The following is a 22603-nucleotide window of genomic DNA, read 5'->3' as shown; positions in this document are numbered from 1 at the left end:
TTCTACAAAGTTGAGCATTCCATCTTTTGAAATACTTTTTCCCTTTGATTTCCATAATGTCACATGCTCCTAGTTTCTCTTCTACCTCTCTCATTCAGCCACCAAGACAATCCCATCCACTCTCATGGCTTCAATTGCTACCTATACTCCAACAACTTTCAAATTCTATATTGAGCCAACTTCTCCTCTGAACTATTCACATGACAGCTTCATCTAGAAGCCTTCAAACACCTCAACTTGAATGCATTAAAAGTGAACTCAGCCTTCTGTTTTTCCCCCAAACCTTTTTCTCCAGTAGATCCTTCCAACACCCATCTAGTTGCTCAGACGACATACCTTGGATATACCCTTGACTCCTCCTCATTACCACTTCTTATGTGCAACGAATTATCAAGTCTTGTTAATTCTACTCTTGGAATATTTTGTCACCATCGTCATTAGTCACATGGCCTCCTGGAATGGGCTTTGCCCATGAAAACTATTTTCCTCAAAGCTATAGAAGTGAGCTTACAAAAATGCACCTCTGATTATGACTTATTTCTACTTTAATATCCTTCAGTATATTAAGGATTTCCCTCCCTTATAGTATTTTTTGATCTACCAAGCATGTCAGTTCACAACTCAACCTCTGATTTCCTCTCCAGCCCATCCTGCTCCACTCTCCTTCTTACATACATTGTTATAGCTGCACTGGCCTTGTCCTAAGTCCTCAAATGTACCTCACCAACCCCAACTCAGAGCCTTCTGTCCCAAACACTCTAGGCCTACTCCTCTCTCTGCTGCAATAATATTGACTCACTCTTCAGCTCCTACCCTCCAAGAAGCCTTCCCTGGCCTCTTATACTAGTTAAGATCCTCATCTATATGGACTTACTGCCACCTGCACTTTTCCTTCAAGGCACTAGTCACAACTCTAATTAAACAATTACTTCTAAAGATAGTACTTGTGAATGTGTGTCTTCCTTGCTAGAATATGCACTCCTGAGGTCAGGGTCTTTGCTCATTGTCATATTGTCAGGGGCTAACATTATGTTTGGGTCATCATATGTGCTCAGTGACTGCTTTTTTGAATGAATGAATTGTTTTAATATAACATGGTAAATATAAAGATGGAGGCATGGAGATTGCAAAATGGAACAGAGATAAGTGGCATTTCACTCAGCTGAGGAAGTCTACCAGTGTAATTGCTATTGCATGACTCAGATGATGGTCTTGGACACAAAATTTGGGAATAGGGTGGTCAGCAATCTAGTGCTTATTTCAGCTTGGGTCTCCAGCTTGGCTTCTTCTTTGTCTCTCGAAGAATGGAACCCCTGGAAAACCCAAGGCAGCTTAGTAGCTATCACCACTCACTAGCTGTAGGTGGAGCAACTAAATTAGCCCATCAGATAATCTGAGTTCTCTTCTTAAGTCCCCTGCTATGACCACAGATCATTTAGTTTTTCGTATAAAACAATACAATTTGGGAGATTGGTTGTCTTCCCCATCATTCAGGAAAGAATTATAAGAGAATTTGTTTTACTTACATATGTGTACATTCAAAATCCCATCATTTTCATAGAGAGAAACAAATCATCCTTATTTCCTTATTTCTTACACCACAAACACTGGATTGAGGAAGGCAAATAATTGTAAAACCTAGTATGCTTTGAAATTATAATGCTTTCTATGGAGAGACAATTTTATGCTAAAACCTTAATTTTTTAAACTACCCTTGCTGAGAACCTGACAAAAGCAGCCTGAGTCCTACATAACATCCCAGGGGACAGAAGCACCTGTGAATTTTTAAGACACTTTCAATCCAATCAGTGTCAACGTTCGTTCATTGAGTGGATGGTGAAACAGAACCCTGAGGATTCAGACAGAAACTCTGTCCTCAAAGAGCTCACGCTGAGATCACAGACATATAGCCACGTTATTATAACATAGTCCACAAATAGAAGTATGTACAAGTTATAAAGATAGCCCAGAGAGGGACAAATCTTTTTGAGGGATCAAATCTTGATGAGGTAAGACCTCAGCTGGGTTGTTAAGGATGAATAGGTATTTACCACACAGACATGATAGGGAAAAGGCATTCCAGGGAAAGGTCCATCTTCTGATCACAGGATAATGCTTCTGGCCTGTACCAGCAAGAAATGGTGTGGGAGGTGAAGGACAGAGACCAAACCGTGAAGGGTCTATGTGCTGTATTAATTGAGAAACAAGGACTTGGTTCTGTAACTGAGGGGACCCTTAAAGTTTTTGAGTAGGGACAGATATAATCAATTTCACATCCTCTCTATGGCAACGTGGAGGATAGACAAGGGAAAAGTGAGTCTAGAGTCAGGGCCAGCCAGCAGAGAAACGGAGAGTCCAGCGGGGCCTGCCTGTCCCCTTGGCCTGTAGAAAATTGTGGGAATATTCATCCACATACAATTCCAAGGTAAATTTGAGTGTCCATAAACTAAAACCATGTATTGTATAATTTTAGATACAAGAAACTGAAGGGTATCATGTTATTTACACAACATTCAGAAAACTACTGCACTTCTTGAATGTTTATCTGGCCCCACTACAATAAGTGAAGGTTTTACTCCTGAAATAGTTGCTAAATAAATTATCTGTGTGCTAAAGATAACAACCGTAGGTCACACCCTTTCCTTTCCCTTAGAATAGCTGGAAGCAGGTAGAGTTTGTTCATCAGAAAGGACTTTTGCACAACTTTATGAGATAGTTGCAGGTGGGCAGTGTGGTTCTTGGACCACATTAGTTTGTCCTTGTTGCCTAAAACAAAGCAAAACAATGAGGGCATTTAACATGGCTTCGTTTTGTGTCCCCACACGGGCCTTCAAAATAATTAGGACTTTCTTATATTTTCATTTTTTCATAGTCTTGGCAGGTCCCCAAATCAGTATTAGATTTTGACATCTTGCTGCTTTCTGTGGAAAAGCACCCAGATTCCAAATAAATATGTGTATGAAATTTTCCATTACCTAGCACTGGTTTGTCACCAACAATCTACTGTTCAACATTTATTGTACTAATTTGTAAACATAATCGTTGTCACAAAGACAAATGGATAAACAAGGACAGACAGATAATGACATCCTTAGAGACAGCCTGTAGTAGTTACAGCCAACCTTCAGGTCCTACATTTTTGTGTTTTTGCTGCTGTGGACTGATGAACACAGAAGCCATTGTTTTTTACTGTGTAAATCTACACTCAGCAGACAAGGTCAGCCTCTGGCCTGAGAGGATCAGCAAGGTTTTAGAGACTACTAAAGGTCTCTAAGGGAGCTGGTGAATGTGGAATGAAATTACTCTTCGGGAAACAAGGATAATTTTTATCACAGCTAAGGAGTTGGGGCTGAGCAGTTTTTGGAAGGCTGTGTTTAGGCATATGTGAAAACCTGGGCCGGGAATGGAATCTTTGGATTCCTAGTTATTATTCCAAAATAGCTCTTATAGAAGCACCCGTGTGCACTCCTCACTTGCAGGAAATCGTGGGTTCTTTGTGACAGCTTGGGGCTCACCGGCCTGTGGGCGTTCCTCTCACCACGTGCGAGTTCAGTCAATGGTGGTTGAATGGACCCACCTCCCTCGCCAGTGCCTCTGATTGGCTGCTTTCCCCCTGCCCCCTACCTGACGTCATTTCCCCTGTTCATTTCCCCTGTTTTTGAGGACCCATCAGGATGGACACAAACGATGCTTCCTTACTGTCCTTTGCCTTTCTCTGAGTACTACATAGTTAAGAATATTTGTAATATGATTGCTAGCTATAAAAGATACCTCTTTTTCTATTACTTCCCTGTTTGTCTACTTTTTAAAAAAATTTATAGCTTGTTTTTAATGTAAACATCCTGGTTACTAAAACTGCATACGTTTGTATGTTGGAATACTTTCTTCTGTACCAGCACTGGTCTTTTAACTTGTAACCTCAAGTTGTATAAAATAATCTTTTTAGTGTATAAGAGTCTCTATGATTTGCTTTCCTCCTGTTCACGTTTGCTGCGTTAGAAGGAGCATGGTGTCAGGGTTAGGCATACATTCTAGTTTACCTTGGTTGGGGTCCTGGGACTCCATTTACTAGCTCTGTGATCTTGGTTGAGTTATCTGACTTCTCTGACTCTCTCATTTGCAAAACGGGGCTATTATGAGGTTATGAGGAAGAAATAAGTTAAATACGTAAAGCCCTTGAACAGTGCCTGGTTTGTATCTCATTCCACGTGTTTGCTATTGTAATTTTTTTCTAAGGTATTTGTTCTAATTTCTTCTTGTCTTTTTTTAGGGTAGTCCATCCATTTCCCGACTCTTAAATAAAATAAAATAAATAAAAATGCTCCCTCTGTTGTGATCCATGCTACTATACATATGTATAGTATATGTGTAGTGTATAGTATAGTTCATACTATACTTCCAGCTTGCCCTCCGAAGTGGCTCTTCACCAACTATGTGTGAGAGTTCCTGTTTGTCTACGGACTCTCTTCACTTAATGTCAGGCTATTTAACTTTTACCCATCTGATTCTTGTAGAATGGTATCAATTGTTATAATCTGTGTCTTTTTGATAATTGGTGAGTTTGAATGTATTTTTATATGCTTATGGGTCATCCATGACTTCCTCCTCTGTAAACTGCATTTTCATATGATTTGCCCAATTTTCTTTTGGGTTGTTTTTTCTTAATGATTTGTATGAGTTCTTTAAATATTCTGGATAGGAATTATTTATATATTATATGTGTTGCATTCTCCCAGTGTTCCTTAACTTTTGACTATGTTTATTGTGTCTTTCGATGTACAGTAGCTTTTATTTTATTTTTTTTAACTTCTGTTTTTAGAGACAGGGTCTGGCTTTGCTGCCCAGGCTAGAGTGCAGTGGTGTGATCATAGCTCACTGCAACCTCCAACTCCCAGGCTCAAGAGATCCTTTCATCTCAGCCTTCTGAGTAGCTGGGACTACAGGCATATGACATCATGCCCAGCTAATTAAAAAAAAATGTAGGGATAGTCTTGCTATGTTGCCCAGGCTGGTCTCAAACTCCAGCCTGGACCTCAAATGATTCTGCCTCAGCCTCCCAAAATACTGGGATTACAAGCATGAGCTACCATGCCTAGCCAGTAGTTTTTAATTTTGATGTAATCTCTTCTCCTTGCAAGTTAATTTTATCAACACTATTTGTTGAAGAATCCATCTGCCCCCTACCAATTTATAATAACATCCCTATCATATATCAAGTTCTCTTGTTAATATGGATGTGTTTCTGAGTTTTATTTTTGAATAGAACTGTTCCACTTGTCTATTTCTGGGCAATGACACAGTATTTTAATTACTATTGCTTAGTAATATGTTTGGATATCTGGGTATGAAAAGTCCTGTCATTCTTTTCAGAATTTTCTTTCTTTTTTTTTTTTTTTGAGATGAAGTCTCGTTCTGTCGCCCAGGCTGGAGTGCAGTGGTGTGATCTCTGCTCACTGCAAGCCCCACCTCCCAGGTTCATGCAAAATTAATTTTGCCACTAAAATCCACCTCCACTGCCATTGCCCTTGTCAAAGTCTCTGTCATGTCTCCCTGGTTTTCCTGTTTCCTCTCCTGCTTACTTCTAATCTATATTGCAAGGAGCTTGAGTGATCTTCATGGAACCTAAATATGAAGATTTATCTCCTTTAGTCAAGACCTTTCAACACTTTCCTATCCTTCCCATTCCTTAGCTCACTTTCAAGGGCCTGCCTGGTCTTGCTCATGCCTTGTCCCTAGCCTCAATGTTCCCCTCCCTCACTGTGCTTCAGCCACTCTGTTCTCTGGTTTCTCGGGGACCTCAAGTCTCAAGACCTCTGTCTGTAACTGTTTTCTCCCTCGTGTATGGATGGCTCCCATGTAGCTTTTGGATCTCAAATTAAATTTCATTTCTTCAGGAATCCTTCCTTAGCCCTCTAATCTAAATTTGTCTCATTGCTATACTGTCTCCTAGCACCCAGTTCCTTCCTGTTAGAGCCCTAATCACATTTCAGTCATACATTGGATAAACTACTCATGGGGTAAGAGATAGTCTGTTAATGTCTTCTTCTCTGTACCCTAACCTCTGTGAGCCTAGGGACCTTCTTTGTCTTATTCACCACTGGCACTTAAAAGTACTCAATAAATCTTCAAATGGATGACTGTTAATATTGTATTTGGCTGCCTTTACCTTCAGTCATCTTATGTGTATATTCTTTGCACATATAGACTGATATCATCTGCCTTTCCTGTCAGTTGGGTCTATTGTGGTCATAAATAAATTGTCTCAGTAGCTCCTACCTACTGTTCAGGGGGTCCTTGTCAGCCTTAAAATTAGCACCAAGAATTGCTCTCCAGGGTACTAATATATCTCACCTATTCAAGGCAGGATCTGGGTGTATTATTCCCCACCTGGCTCCTGTCCCAGCCCCTGGTGAGAGTGCTACCTCTGGAGGTGACTGAGGATAACAGAGGGAGCTATAAGTTCCTTTGAGCCAACTGCCACATTGACGGTTAACTGGCTTCAGCTGGGTGGGCTGGCCACTCCAAATTTCTGCCATATAATTAATGACCTAGCTTCCTGCTGCTTTCAGTTGTTATTAGAGAAGTATTTTCTTATGTCAATACAACCTCTTCATAAGCACCTTTAAAAATGGATGTCTAATATTCAGTTGGTTTTCAAATGACTCCATAATATTTCTGTAGTTAGCTAATTATAAGAATATCAATAATTAAATAAGAATCAAATCCTTACTGCTTACATTGTATTTGCACACTTTGTAAATATGCAAGATCTCCCCACTCATCTTCTCTTCTTTAATAAGCTAGGCTGACTTTAGGAAAGATAAAGAATAGTGAATGCTTCACTTTTTCTGTTTTGGTAATGTCATTACCACTCCTGTTTCTGGGGTATATGCAGAAATTAAGTTTGGGATTTTTCCTACTATCCTCCCTCTGTCCTCATCAATTAGTAAAATTCCAGTTACAATTTTTCATGCATATTATTATTATTACTGAAAATATATTTTATTTCTGTTTCTCTTCACAGAATGAAAGGTTAAAAGATTTTATTGCTCTCAAGGGCATTGATATTCAGAGAGTAAATATTAAATTGTGAAATGGAGGCAACATTTAACAAAAACTCATTGAAGATTGATAAATATTTTAAGACTCAAAGTTAATTTTTCATGCTTTGAGAAAATTCAGTATTTTAAATGTTAGATACTTCATCTTGTTCTTAAAACCAGATTATGAAAATTGTAATTCCCAGTTACTTCCATCTCTTCCTTACAATTTTTTCATTTTTTTTGAGACAGAGTCTTGCTCTGTCACCCAGGCTGGAGTGCAGTGGCATGATCTTGGCTCACTGCAACCTTCACCTCCCGGGCTCAAGCAATTCTCATGCCTTGGCCTCCCAAGTAGCTGGGATTACAGGCATGCACCACCACGCTTGGCTAATTTTTGTACTTTTAGTAGAGATGAGGTTTCACCATGTTGGCCAGGTGGTCTCGAACGCCTGACCTCGGGTGATCCACCTGCCTCAGCCTTCCAAAGTGCTGGGATTGCAGGCATCAGCCACCGCACCTGGCCTCTTCCTTACAGTTGTTTCTAATCATTTGAAGGCACAGGGGGTGATGGTGTGGGTTTTGAGAAATTACAGCCATGTACTGGAAGGAATTAGGAAAAAGGAAAGGGAAGGTTTAGGAAGAACATGACCTTATTTTGCACAAGTCTTTTCTACTTTGTGAATTTATGGGGGAAATTCTGTGTCCTGTGGAGCATATTCTTAGGTCACTGAAGGGAAAACTTTTCCATTCTCTTCCTTAAAGTGGGAACAAAGAAAAAGGCTTGGGACAGGTAATTTATTATGACTATCTTCACCCTTTCTCTAGTGTTAGGTATGTCACAGTGATGTCACCCTCTGGACTGTGAATGACAAATTAATGATGTCACCGAGGCCCCATCTCCCCTGTATGAACAGGGTGGTACGGATTATAACAATTAATCTCACTGGTCACTCATAAATTGTGCTATTCTTATTTATCTTCTCTGGGCCTCAGTTTCTTCATCTGTAAAATAAGGATAAATGTAATCTATCTCCTAGGATTATTACCAGGGTTAAATAGATGAATAAATGTCATGAGCTTGGAAGAGTGCTTGACTTACAGTGAGCTCTCCATCAATAGTACTATTATTAGCTATTATTTATAACGTATGCTTCTCAATGGGTATGATTTAGGAAATAGCAAAATAATATATTTTTGGTTTTTGTAATTCTTAATTTCAAGTGGACTGGCAGCTTACATACCAAGAATCATACCAGACAACTCAGACCATTGAGTTTCCTCTATGGTGTAACATGCATGTCCTTTCTGCAAAGAAAGCTGAGCCTCAGGATTGGTGCCTGGAGGTGAAAAGAGAGTCGCTAGAGGCCGAGTCTTTGCCAGAGAGAAGGAGGAAGCAGAAAGAAGAGTTTTTCTAGCCAAAAGAATGGGAAAGGAGAGAAAAAGCAAGAGAGAGAGAGAGGAAGCTAAGGAGGCAGACGTTTGTTTTCTCCTTTTTCTAGGTGAAACCTCAAAACCATGGTGGGGGATGTGGTATGGTGTGGTAGAATCATCCAGATAGGTTTAAATTTTTTTGTGTGTGTATGAGGGGCAGTGACACACTTCAACAGGAATAGTGTAGTGGTGGTGCTGCAAGCCCCTAGAAAAGGCTGCCCTCAGCCTCATCCAGCGTGACTGTGAGTGACTGCACAGCTTTGGTTGGGAGGCTGTCTAAGTCAATGGCCCAGAATAACGCTCTTGGTTCCCTACTCGTAATGCATGGGAACCAAACATTTCCTAGAATAGATGTGAAGGAGCTGAGAGGACAGCTGGACCAGAATAAGAGGCTACTGAGTCAGGAGCCTGATGACCAGTGGCTTTGGTTGGATCATGTGGTCAGTAGCAATGTGTGTCATTCGTGCTAAAAGGTGGGTGAGACCAGATGAGGCACCCCATGGCAAGGCCTAGCAGACGACACCACCCAGACCAGCCACCCCTTCCCTCACTGCCATGAAGATCCTCAGCTTTCTCATACTCTTATCCACCTTGAGAAGGAAGAGAGGGAGGTGAGAAATAGTCATATTAGGGAACTGAACTCTAACTGACTACAAATTAGGAAGGGATGGTTTCAGCTAGAAGGGACCAAGGCACTATAAATTTAGAGTTTTGGTTGCTCTCTTCTTTCCACTTTCTTTCTCAGCCAATATTCATCATGGGTTGGGCTGGTAATATCACATCAATTGTACAATTACAGAGAAATAAAAAACAGTTGTGGTTTTTTTGGTAAAATCAATCTCGATTTGAATAAATTTGAAATTTCTTGCTTTCTTTATTAACCTGAAATTTCTTTCTTAAGTATATATTAAACATCCCATTCCTTTATTCATATAATAGATCTGGAGACTGATAATTATTTTCTTTTGGAGTTTTGATATCTGAAGCCAGTGTGTTATTCTCACATAGGGTTCAGGTTCTGGGTGCACAGTCAAGGTTAAAGCTTGTCTCCTGTTCTTCCCATGTTGAGTTCTTTATACCAAGGGAAGAACAGACCCTTGCTCAAGGTTGTGAGGGAGCTGAGTGAAAGAATTGAAGACCTATTCTGCTTTTGAAATATCGACCTGCATCTACCCTTCAGTCTGCAAATTCTATACCCATTTATATGTCTGACTTCCTGTGATGCCATGCAGATATGAAGGGGCAAGTGGGCTGCAGCATGTCAACTTACCACTTGCATTTTCTTTCCTTTCCAGAGGACTGCCCAGAATTGAGGGCCACCTGTGGCTTTCATGACATGATTATGCCACATCCCAATTGCTTTTTTCAGAAAAATGACAAAAAGAAAGGAGGAAAGGTGGGAAGAAGGGCAAAAAATCCACTTTATACTCATGGTTTTAATTTCTTCCTGCAGCCTTTTTAGGGAATGGCGAAGCTGTGTTTAAAGATACTATGACACTGGTGGTTACATAGAGCTTAATGCCACTCCTAGGACGTGTAATGAAATGTGTATGTAATGATTAAAGATAGCTAATTAATTTGTATGAATTAGAAAAAGATATAGTGTGTTCACAAAATCTTTTTTTTTTTTTTTTCCCCTAAAGAGCCCAGTTTTAGAACTTTCAAGGTTAGTGAGAAAGGTCCCTTCCTCTATTGAACAGACATTTTTGCCTGAATCCTCATTGGAACATGGGACTGCTAGAGAGCATCTGGGGACAGGAAATAAGTGGCTAAGCATTCTGCAGCTGTTGTGAAAGACACCCTTTGTTCATTCTCTCATTTTTAATCAAACATCTTCTGAGCACCTGTTCTGTGTCAGGCATTGAACAGGCTTAAGGATAAAAATTTTAAGGAGACAGTGAAACAGTAAGGGTAGCACTAAAGTTCTAGATGCTTTCCTAGAATTATTCACAGAACACAAAGGAAGGAGGTATGATCATTACTCTTTGGGGGAAAGGAAGGATCTGGAAAGACACTCCCCAAGGAGTGTCTTGACTTTGAGCTGAACCTCAAGGCAATGGAGGCATTTGCTGTGCAACTGTTGAATGGTAAAAGACAGGGGAAGGAACCCTATGGGACAAGTTCTAAAGGCTTGAAATAATCCTGTCTCTTGGGGGCTAGGAATGACTGGGTTGGGCTGGATGCACTTACCAGAGGAGGGTTCCTTTTGAATAAAAAGCCTTATTATTGAAGAAAGGTCATCTTCCCATAGACTTTTTGCCTACCTTTCATTGACTAGAATGTGGTCACATGGGGGAATTATATAGATTAAACAAGGCATATAGCACTGCCAAACAAAATCAAGGTTTGTTACTGAGTTATTAGGCAGTCTACTAGTCATATTAACCATTCTGAGTTTGCTATTTTAAAATTATTATTGTATGATGTTGGGGATTTCACTTAAATTCTTCCCCAATTTTCTCATCTGTAGAATGGGGATAGTAGGAACTATCTGGAGGGCTGTTTTGGGGAATTACAAATGTTAGATATAAAACATATGGAACATACTAGGTGCTCAATAAATGGTGGAGAGGTTTTTGTTTTCCTTTTTTTGGATCCTTCCCTTCACTTTCTTCTCCTTCTTTGAATGCTTGCTTCACTTTTCTCTCCTCTTTAGTTTTAGGTTATATGGAAACCTGGAGAAGATTATATTTTGCAGTTTCAAATTTGTTTTTTTTTTCTTCATCCTGCCAGAGAGTTCATAATTATCTTTGCTTGCAATTAGGTGGTATCTTTTGTGAAAATGTCATGCAGTGTTTATAATTTGTTTTTACCCACTAATGTAAATAAAGATGTGATTAATGCATAAGTATCATCAGAGATACACAGTGAGATAAATAGAGTGTGTCTAAAAAATTCAGCAGGATTAGACAGGTCATTTAAATGAATTCTCATCCGCGAAAGGAAAATATAATTTATTAAGCAAGTTATTTACTTTAGTTACAATTTTTTATTTACTTTATTTCATTTCATATTTTCAAAGCCCCCCCTGAGTTAAGTGTTGTTATTATTAAAGGAAACTGAGTGTAACCAATTAGGAATATATTTGGTTACTTGTAACTGAAATAATAGTGGTTTACGCAAGGTGGAAGTTTGTCTCTCATATAAAAGGTGTTCAGAGTTCAAGAGTCCAGGCCTGAAACAGCAAACTCCACAGTCCTCCAGGATTCAGGCTCCTCTGGTATTTTTGCTCCACCACCTCACAGGAAGTGGCTTCACCGGTAAGGTCGAGCTGTGGTCCAAGATGGCTGCTGTACCCAGGAGTAAACTGCTAGACTACAGTTTGTGCACATTTTTATCCTCACTAGACAATCCCAAATTGTTTCCAGAAATGCACAGTCTTTGCAAGCACACGTAGAACAAGATCATAAAGCAAATTTGAACAACTGTTGGAGTCATTTTCATAGCGACTGCTTTCTCTAACTGCATTAAAATTAGAAGCCAATATAACAAAAATACCTCCATATATTTGGAAATTTTACAATAGATTTTGTAATAACTGATGAATTGAAGAAGAACTCATCCATAATTAAAATGAAGATTAAAAATTATTTTAATATTTGTGGCATGCAGCTAAAGTTGTACAATGGAAAAGGTTATAGCCATAAATGTATATATATGAAGCATTTTACTCAATAAGAAAAAAAACCAAAACAATAACACAAATATAAAGAAAATGGAAGAAAAGAAATTATAGGCTGGGCGTGGTGGCTCACGCCTATGATCCCAGCACTTTGGGAGTCTGAGGCGGGAGGATCACTTGAGCCAGGGAGATCCCATCTCTACAGACAAAAAAAAAAAAAAAAAAAAAAAATTAGCTGGGTGTAGTGGCACACACCTGTAGTCCCAGCTACTCAAGAGGCTGAGGCATTGAGGCTGCAGTGAGCTGTGATTGCACCACTGTACTCTAGAATGGGCTACAGAGTGAGACCTTGTCAAAAAAAAAAAAAAAAAAAAAAAGAAAAGAAAAGAAAGAAGAAAAAAAGCAATTATAAGTGCATACAGAAATGAATAAACTGGGGGAAAAAAAACAAAGACAAGAAAACCACTTCCTTACTTTCCTTACTTTTGAAAAAAAAATGAAGTAGACAGCTTCTGACAAAAGTACTCAAAAAAAAAGAGAGAAGATACAAATATAGAATATAAACTATAGAGAAGATTATAATTACAGATTTATTACAAATTTTAAAAACTGTAAGAGAACACTACAGATAACATGAACTTGAAAAGTGAATAATTTTTTCAATAATATAAATTTGAAAAATATGTAAGATGTGGTCCTACTTTTTATTAACTGTATACATGTAAATATTCTCAAAGAAAAAAGTTAACATATTTTACAAGTGGCTAACCATGGGGTAAGAATTTATGAATTTGTATTATTTTCTTTTTCTTTCTTTTTTTTTTTTTTTTTTTTTGTTTTTTGAGACGGAGTCTTGCTCTGTCGCCCAGGCTGGAGTGCAGTGATCCGATCTCGGCTCACTGCAAGCTCTGCCTCCCAGGTTCACGCCATTCTCCTGCCTCAGCCTCCTGAGTAGCTGGGAGTACAGGCGCCCGCCACCATGCCCGGCTAATTTTTTTGTATTTTTAGTAGAGACGGGGTTTCACCATGTTAGCCAGGATGGTCTTGATCTCCTGACCTCGTGATCCGCCCACCTTAGCCTCCCAAAGTGCTGGGATTACAGGCGTGAGCCACCGTGCCTGGCTTCTTTTTCTTTTTTTTTTAGACAGAGTCTCGCTGTGTTGTCCAGGCTAGAATGCAGTGGCATGACGTTGGCTCACTGCAAACTCTGCCTCCTGGGTTCAATCATTCTCCTGCCTCAGCCTCCTGAGTAGCTGGGATTACAGGCGCCCACCACCACGCCCGGATAATTTTTTTTTTTTTTCCTTTTTTTGAGATGGAGTTTCACTCTTGTTGCCCAGGCTGGAGTGCAATAGTGCAATCTCAGCTCACCACAACCTCTGCCTCCCAGGTTCAAGCGATTCTCCTGCCTTAGCCTCTCAAGTAGTTGACATTACAGGCATGCACCACCATGCCCAACTAATTTTGTATTTTTAGTAGAGAAGGGGTTTCTCCATGTTGGTCATGCTGGTCTCGAACTCCTGACCTCGGGTGATTTGCCCGCCTCAGTCTCCCAAAGTGTTGGGATTACAGGCGTTATCCACTTCACCCGGCCTGGCTAATTTTTATATTTTTAGTAGAGATGGGGTTTCACCATGTTGACCAGGCTGGTCTCGAACTCCTGACCTCAAGTAATCTGTCTGCCTCGGCCTCCCAAAGCGCTGGGATTACAGGCATGAGCCACCACACCAGGCGTATTATTTTCATCCATCTGAGTTTTCTAACTTTCAGCAGTGAATATAGATTTTTTAATCCACTAATGGACTGGAGGGGAGGAGCTGCAGAAGTGCCTGTGGGTCACACTTCCCTCAGGGCCCATCCCAAGTTTACTACTAGTCCCAGACAGGGACCCTTCTGGCGCTGGCAGAGAAGTCCTGGTTTCTGTTGTTGTGAAGTCTCCAAACTCCATTCTCTATCTTTCTCTTCTGGAGTGATTTGTTTCCCCAACTTTCAGTCTTTCTCACCCTAGGACATAGACCCATGGATCTTTGAGCCTCATCCCACCCCTGCGTCCATCTCTAGTCCCCCGAAGTCTACTCTGGGCCCAGCACCTGGACTCCTATTCCTTGGGAGGATGGTTGAGTCTACAGGAAGCACAAAGCAGTGTTGGACCTGGCTAAAGTGCTCGGGATGTTGGAGTCACACAGATGTGGATTCAAATCCCTTGCTGCCTCTTACTGGCTTATGGACTTAGTCATGTTCCTTAGATTTTCCATCTTTAGTTTGTTAATAACGCCACATTATAAAATGCGGTAAAGTATGCAAAACAGCCATACACAATGGTGCTCAGTAAATTGTTACTTCTTCGCTGTTAGTTATTTTCTTTATTAAAGGAAAAACTTTAATAAAACAAATTCAATTTAACAGAGTTTAATTCAGCAAAGAACAATTCACAGATCAGTCAGTCCCCAGAACCAGATTAGGTTCAGAGGGACTCCAGGGCCGCCACACAGAGAAAGGACAGAGGAAGGAAAGTGACAAATAGAAACCGAAAGTGAGGTACAGAAACAGCTGGACTGGTTACAGCTGGAATTTGCCTTATCTGAACACAGTTGGCTGTCTGTGATTGACTAAAACTCTGTGATTGGTATAAGACTGGGTTACAATGTACCCATCCAGTTAGGTTATGGTTTACTATGTACAAATAAACCGTTAGGCGGAACTTAAAATATGTGAGGATGTGGCTTTAGGCTAAACTTAATTTAACAGCCTGTATTTCCAAGGAATTTACTAGCAAACCTGGTGTGTTATAAAACGGTGACTCTCATTTAGCATGTGGGGCTTAGCGTTTTTAAATTGGAGGGTGGCGTGGGGCCGACAGTTGGGGAAGCAGTATATAGAACCACTTAACCAGGTACCCCAACTAACTGCTGCACCTGGGAAAAGAATTAGCAGGCCAGGTTTTTTTTTTTTTTTTTTTTTTTTTGGAGACGAGTCTTGCTCTGTCTCTCAGGTTGGAGTGCAGTGGCGCGACCTCGGCTCACTGCAATCTCCGCCTCCCGGGTTCCAGCGATTCTCCTGCCTTAGCTGCCCAAGTAGGTGGGATTACAGGCACGTGCCACCACACTCAGCTAATTTTTGTATTTTTAGTAGAGACCGGGTTTCACCATGTTGGCAAGGATGGTCTCAATCTCCTGACCTCGTGATCCGCCCGACAGTCTTTTCAAAAATATAAACATTTTACTAAAGGAGGGAGAAAACATTATTTTGAAAGTTGGATGCATTTTCAGGTGGTTGTGTTAGGAATGGCGAGGTTCTTCCAGGGAAGAGAATTACTTTTTCCTTCAGGACCATGCATCGATGGATGACTAGAGGTGATGCTGCCCCCTGCCGAACATGGTCAGGGGAGACAGGGAGTGAGGGAAGTCATGGAGTAAGAAACAATTTTCCCTTGAAGTGCTGGGAGAAGAAATGACTGGGCGGGGGTGCAGATGGGCATACAGTGACCCAGGCATTACATCAGCTGGAGCAGTGAGTGGGATTTGAGAATTCAATTAGGGAAGGAATTCAGAGTCACAGTGGACTTCAAATCTCCTTCTTATCCCATACTAATTATTTCTTAAACAGTTAGGGTAAAAGTTGGATTTTCTGTTATTTGTGATGGGTGCCTGAGCCGTTTGGGAAAAGGTGACCCTAGAAGGCCAGAGGAATTGGGAATGCCTGGGTTGCCTGTGGAGAGTTGAGTAACAGTCTCCATGTGCTGGGCACCTGAAGAAATTGCTCCTGAAGGTTAGTCCTAAAGTGTTTCATTTCATTATTTCCCATGGGAGGAGAAACTCTAGCTGAACTTAGCGACCTATATAGGACTTGGGGAAGGGCTTAGCAGACCTTTAGGGTCTTTGCAATGAATCTGACCCTATAAGTCAGCTGCAGCTTCTCATTGGTCTATACATACCTGTCTGGATAAAGGGCTCCTTTGAATATATCTGATCATCTCCTTTTGAAAATTCAGCAATTTCTCTCCTAGGAGACTGCTACTCATCCTACCTTTCTGAATACCCATTACTCCTTCTTCCTGCAGCTTGAAGGCAGGTCCACTCCTCCTCCTGGAAGCCTTCCCTTCACTGACTCCTCGCTGAGTTCACAGGTATCTCATCCATGCCCAAGGTTGTGCCCCCTTCCCTGAGGTGAAGAGCTCTCAAGATGAGAGCTTTAGGTCCTGAGTTTAGAATGCCCATTTCTTCATGGATGTCCTTGGCTCTTTAAACTCATGGTGTCTCAGACCAATGAGATGATCTCCCTCCTTCTCATCTACTTAGACCTCTGATTAGCTGATGGCATAACTGTGTTCCCAGTCACACGGGCTAGACACTTCACCTGCCTCACTGCCTGTGTCCTGGCTCTATTATGTCTTCCAATTCTGCAATGCAGATAGGATGAGGGCTCTCGGGGGTAATGCAATTCACTGTGTATCTGCTTAGGTATCAGTCATTCCCAAGCCCTCATCTTCGGCCAGATGAAATGCCTCTGCCCATGAAGTTTCACCTTGTTCTTTAGCCCAACATATTGCCCTCTCTTCTGTGGACTTTTCATGCCATTGCGCCAGCACATTCTCATGTTGCAGAGCATGCTGGCCTTGTATCACACTTACTGATGTCTGTGGACATTCCTCTACCTACAAGGTGAGCTCATTGTGAGCAGGATGTTTATCTGATCTACCCACTTCCTCATCTCAGTGACTTGTACTTATTTGGTCTCAGTAAATGAAGTTTTTTGGCCATTAGCACATTATGTGCATTCTAATCACTTACTTGCCTGTATCTCCCACTGGTGGATAAGTTTCTTGAGGACTGGACTAAGCATGATTTAGCTTTGTGTCCAGTATGTGAACTGAGCACTGTGCCAGGCAAAACCAAAGTATATAATAAATGTTAAATTAAATGGGTGAAGTTAACTTCATTTATTATTTAGTATTTATTACACCTTAAATAACTCTAACATTAAAAGTTTAGGGTTAAAAAAATGAAAGGTTTGCCAAAAGCAGATGAGCCTATAAGGGAAATGGACAAGGAGAGACTAGAGATAGAGGAGAAGATCTAGGAGAATGTGGTGTCACAGGAAAGGAAAGAGTTTAGATGGAGAGAGACCAAATATGAAGCCAATTAGTTTAGCAGCATGGAGGTCTCTGGGGAGCTATGTAGAGTCATTTTTCCTTGGGAGGAAAGGGCCAGGAGCCACAGTGGGGTGCACTGATGAGTGAGTGAGTGGAAGATGTAAAGATGGAGGGAAAAAGTATTAATAACTTTTCAAGAACTTTGCCTATACAAAAGAGGAGGGTAATAGGGAAGCAAAAAGACACAGGAGCAGGATCCAGAGAGGATTTTCTTTTAAAATGGGGCATCACGAGTATGTTAAAAGCTGATGGAGTGGGGAAAACTTTCTGGGAAAAATATAAAACCTTTAGTAATATCTAAGATACTTAATCATATAAAACTATTTTTGCATGATAAAATCAAGTGAAACATTGGGAAAGAATATTTTTAACATACATAACAGATGTGACACACAATTTTGATGATCACAAACAGAGGTGCAAAAACAATGTATTTGTAACTGCATTCAACCTGCTTCTTAGCTGTCATTTCTATTTGTAGCAGAAGACAACCACACCAACAGACAAAAAAATTAAAATATCCCCTCAATGTTATTTAGTTATTTTTCTGTACTCATCCTTAAAAACCCAGATTATAGGTTCTGTCTTCAAGGAATCCATCCTTTTTCCATGCTTTGTACACATTTGTATTGGTCAACATAACACTATTTTGTAATTACATACTGCACATATGCGTCTCCAACCTGACCCTGAGTTTGTCGAGAGCAGAGACATTCTCAGTATCCAGTTTATGCCCATTAACTATGTTGATTCTTGTTGATTGATAGTCACGTAAGTCCCCTGTGGGCTTTGGTGTTTTGCAGTGTTAGGTAGGACTATTTCTGCATTTGTCACATTCCTAGAAGGACCGTTTTCAGTCCCCAGCAAGCTCCCCTGTTGCTAGTCAGAACCCACCTTCTCCAAATATAACTGTGCTCTGATTTCTAGCACCATCGATTAGTTTTGCCTGTTCTTGAACGTCATATACACACAGCTTGTTTTCTTGTGTCTGACTTCTTTTGTTCAACATTATGTCTGTGAGATCAGAATGTGTTGATGTACGTCAGCAGGTCAGCAGTTTGTTCTTTTTCCTTGTTGTGTAGTATTTTATTGCATGAATGATGATTGTTTTAATAATAAATAATAATAAACTTTTTTATTTTGCTTTTTAGAGAAAAGGCTTTTCCTAACTCTAGAATATTATTTAGTCAAGGATATGTTTGGTTTTAAATGTTTTCCTATCTTACATGGGTCTCTAAAACATAAGGAAAACAAGAGCCAAATACACAAATGAAAATTAATGAATTCTTAGTTGAGTTCCTTTCCACGGAGTTGGGGAGAAGTTGGTCTTCCAGGGTTTTGCTCTGTAGGACCACCCTGAATGTTACCTTGGACTATGGGAGTAGCAGGGGGCTTCCTGAGTAGAGGGCTCCCTTTCCTGATGTGGTTTATGTCTCCTCCTGTCTCCTTGCATCGGCAATTTCCAGTGAGATGAGTCAGAAAACGGCCAAGGAGGGTCCCAGACTCTCCAAAAACCAGAAGTACTCCGAGCACTTCAGCATACACTGCTGCCCGCCGTTCACCTTCCTCAATTCCAAGAAGGAGATAGTGGATCGGAAATACAGCATCTGTAAGAGCGGCTGCTTCTACCAGAAGAAAGAGGAGGACTGGATCTGCTGCGCCTGCCAGAAGACCAGGTGAGCGGCCGCCCAGCCCCGCGGCACCGGCTGGGCACCGCGCGTGGTCTCGGCTCCCAGCACGCCCCTCCCGCTCCGCACCCCACTCTTCCCCCTAGTCGGCTCCGGGTCAGGCTCGGACACCGGAAGGCACTCCAGGGAGACTGGAAGGTGGGTGGGGGAGCAGGGCCTTCCTACCTGTTTCCAGCTCCTGCCAGCGTCGCTTAAGCAGCAGAGGAGAGCCCTGGCTCCCGCCTCCAGCTTCTTTTGGCCCTCTCAGAACCAGCCGCCGTGCCAAGTCCCCTCAGAGGCCCAAGCAACAGCCAGCTGCGCCCCCCGCGGTGGTCAAAGCGCCAGCCAAGCCACGGTCCCCTCCGAGGTCTGAGCGTCAGCCACGGTCCCCTCCGAGGTCTGAGCGTCAGCCACGGTCCCCTCCGAGGTCTGAGCGTCAGCCACGGTCCCCTCCGAGGTCTGAGCGTCAGCCACGTCCCCGCCCAGAGGTCCGACCACCGCCAGCCAAGCAGCGTCCCCCTCAGAAGTCCAAGCAACAGCCGCGCAGCAGCCCCCTCAGAGGGCCAGGCGCCAGCCGTGGGGGGTCCCCCGTCAAAGCTTCTAGGTTCTGGTAACACCATCTCTTCCCTTTTGTTCCCCAGCCCTAAGGTTAGTAGCTGCTTCCTGTGTTTACTAACACCGGGCTGTCTCCATGGCCCTCTTCAGCCTTATTACCCAACCTGTGTAATCAGCTCCCTCCATTAAATCCCCTCTGTTTGAAATACCTAGTGTGGCTTCTGGTTTCCTCCTAGGTGCTATTGGTGCATACTTCAGATGGCTGTGGCCATTGCTTCCGTTGTCTAATAGGACTGGAAGTTGTTAATCTATCAATTGAGATTATTGACCACGGTAACAGATTGAATAAATGAGTTCCTCAATGCCTGTGCCTCAGGGAGATAACGAACGGTGACTCTAATCAATATCTGTATAAGTAAAAGGAGAGGGTAATCCATTGGACCCATCCATCCTCCCAACACACTTCATCTGATGTCAATCTCAGTGGCAATACCATTCATTCATTCACTCATTCACTTACTCAACAAATCCTATTGCATACCTGTAAAGTTCTATTTGATGTGCTGGGGGAAGGGAATATGGCAGTGAGGAAGCCGTGTTGTTTGAGATTCACCAGGACCAAATAAGAGAATAGGTGTCATCGTGTAGGGATCAGTGCTCTATTGTTTTGATAATATGCATGTACATGGGACCATGAGAACTGTAAGCAGGGAGTTATTGGCTCTGTAGGCTAGGTTTTTTTGTTTGTTTGTTTGTTTGTTTTGAGCAGTTTTAGGTTCACAGCAAAATTAAGGGGAAGGTACAGAGATTTCCCCTATATTCTTGCCCCAATACACACATGGCTGGCCGATTTTTTAATATTTATTTATTTATTTATTTATTTATTTATTTTACAGTTCTGACGGTATATCAGCATGCCAACTTTTTAGACCTTTTACTATTTGGAACTGAATCTGTTTATAAGTTAGTAGCGGGTGTTAAGTGTATTTGAGATTCTCGTATCTACTCTGATACCCAGCACTTGTGTAGCATCTACTATGTGTAGGTATCACATGATGTTTACTGATTTAGTAGGAAGAAGAGTCAATTGGGAAGAATGTTAAAGATGCCCCTAGAAAATGTGGTTTTGCAGTCACCACTAAGGCCTGGGTATGTGCCTTTTTAGTAAGCATTCACCCCTGCAAGGTACAGTTACGTAGACAGTACACAGACTACACAATGAGCAATGCTGACCTAAACAATCCGTAAATGAATAATCCAGATTATTTGTGATGTGAGGTAAAGAAATGTGGAGAGTGACAAATTTATGGTACCAAAAGTGAAAGCATTAAAAAGGCACAAGATTAGGCAAGTTTAATTTGTGAAGGAAGTAACTAGTCACTAAAACTTTAATAGCAAGTTGTATGACAGGTTACCTAGTCATTAACTGAGACCCTCTTAAGGAGCCTGAATAGAAGGGTCCTAGGACAGGTAAGTATTGATATATGGAAGTAGTTAGAAAATGTATGAAACAGAGGAAATTAATTGTATAAAAGGTATGTCACCTATAGTGGTGACTTTGGGTGGCTGGAGTTCAATCAGGACATGGAAAGGAGTTAGAAGACAATGAAAGCAAACTTCACCATACCCACAGATTTGTCTGGACCTAACCTTGCTCAGTGTATTCACCTAAGTTCAGGAGATACCCTAGTGTTGGCGTGCTTTGACTCCCTCAGTTAACTAATCTCAGTGGGTATCAGAGAAGGTGCCTCCACAGGCTGTTATTACCTTCTCAGCCATTGTCCCTTACCTGGGAACAGAGGATCTGAAAGGCTTCATTCATAATGTCCCATGACTTCACTTATGCACTATCTGAGTCCTACTTGAGATACTCCATTTTTCCTTCTTAGATTCCCAAAGGTCTTCAGGTAATATATTGGAGCCACTTCTTCATCATATTGTCTATTCCTTTTATTGATACTGATTGACTATTTTGAATCAAAGGAGTGGGAGGCAGGTTGATGTGATGGGAAATATTTGCTCTTAAGCAGAGCTACTAACTTGCACATGAAGAAAGCGTAGAAAAGATTCTCTGAAGCCAACTTGCTTTCTGAAACAGTGCTATTTCTGAGGTATTGCTTTTAGAGGTTAAATAATTTTGGCAAAGGCCTAACTGGATTCTTTTTTCAAGGCCTAATTGGATTCTTTTTTTTTTTTTTTTGAGACAGAGTCTCGCTCTGTCACCCAGGCTGGAGTGCAGTGGCGCAATCTTGGCTCACTGCAAGCTCTGCCTCCCGGGTTCACACCATTCTCCTGCCTCAGCCTCTCCGAGTAGCTGGGACTACAGGCGCCCGCCACCACACCTGGCTAATTTTTTGTATTTCTTAGTAGAGACGGGGTTTTGCCGTGGTCTCGATCTCCTGACCTCGTGATCCGCCCGCCTCGGCCTCCCAAAGTGCTGGGATTACAAGTGTGAGCCACCGCGCCTGGCCATTGGATTCTTAATAACTCCCTTGGATAGGTCTTCTCAAAAACCAGAGAATGATTTAATCTTAGGAACTTCTTGTACGATTTCCAGCATCCTGATTAAACATGGTAGCATTCTTAATATTTGATAGGAGGAAACCATGGCATCTCCCTCTTAGTTTATTCTGTCCTCTCAGTTCTAAGATTTTAGGATTTCACAAGGTTGTCCTTGCCTTTGGGTTTAACAGGTATGTCCTGGGCCTCTTTTGGTTTCAGTGTTCTGCTTTTGGGAGCTGGGGATCTGTGGTTCTTTGAAAACCACCATGGCTGTGGGTGGTTCATTTGGAGTCAATCAGTCACATGTATTGGGAAGTGCTGTGTGTGCCTTTGACTCATTCTTTTCTGCACAGCATGTTTTGTATTATTAAATTGAGCCCTGCACACAAGCAGCCTGGAAGACTATGATTTTCCAGGTAACAGCAGAACTAGAGAAAAGGCCTGAGCTCTTTGCTTTCTGTTCAGGCTCTTGTTCTGCCTGTGTCTCAGGTTGCATTATTGCTTTTATTAGTTTGGGTGACTGAACTCTTGAATTTTGCCCTATCTGTGGCATATACTCTTTCCTATCTGGGAGCAGGCCTTTATACATCCTGGCGGTCCCTATAGCACAATGCTTATGCAGAACAGATGC

At 41.6% G+C, this 22603-nt stretch overlaps 1 protein-coding gene across 8 annotated transcripts in view; it reads left to right on the top strand.

Annotated features, from left to right (window-relative positions):
- Positions 1 to 22603, top strand: part of MOBP (myelin associated oligodendrocyte basic protein) — a 61383-nt gene that overhangs the window by 13554 nt on the left and 25226 nt on the right. For 6 of the 8 annotated variants that reach the window (XR_004029783.1, XR_004029782.1, XR_004029781.1 and 3 more), the window contains exons 3-4: positions 18715 to 18924; positions 19184 to 19563. Coding sequence is in view for 2 of the 8 variants with exons in the window: in XM_030812084.1 (XP_030667944.1) it covers positions 18719 to 18924; positions 19184 to 19529 (552 nt within the window). In the remaining 6 variants the exon portion in view is untranslated. Of the gene's footprint in view, positions 1 to 16156; positions 16223 to 18714; positions 18925 to 19183; positions 19564 to 22603 lie in introns of all 8 variants that reach the window. The other 2 variants (XR_004029785.1, XM_030812085.1) reach the window with 2 other exon arrangements.

The sequence above is a fragment of the Nomascus leucogenys genome, chromosome 4, assembly GCF_006542625.1.
Source record: "Nomascus leucogenys isolate Asia chromosome 4, Asia_NLE_v1, whole genome shotgun sequence".
Taxonomy (NCBI): domain Eukaryota; kingdom Metazoa; phylum Chordata; class Mammalia; order Primates; family Hylobatidae; genus Nomascus; species Nomascus leucogenys.
Note: the sequence above shows the minus strand (reverse complement) of the source record. Positions and strands in the feature narration are given on the sequence as shown.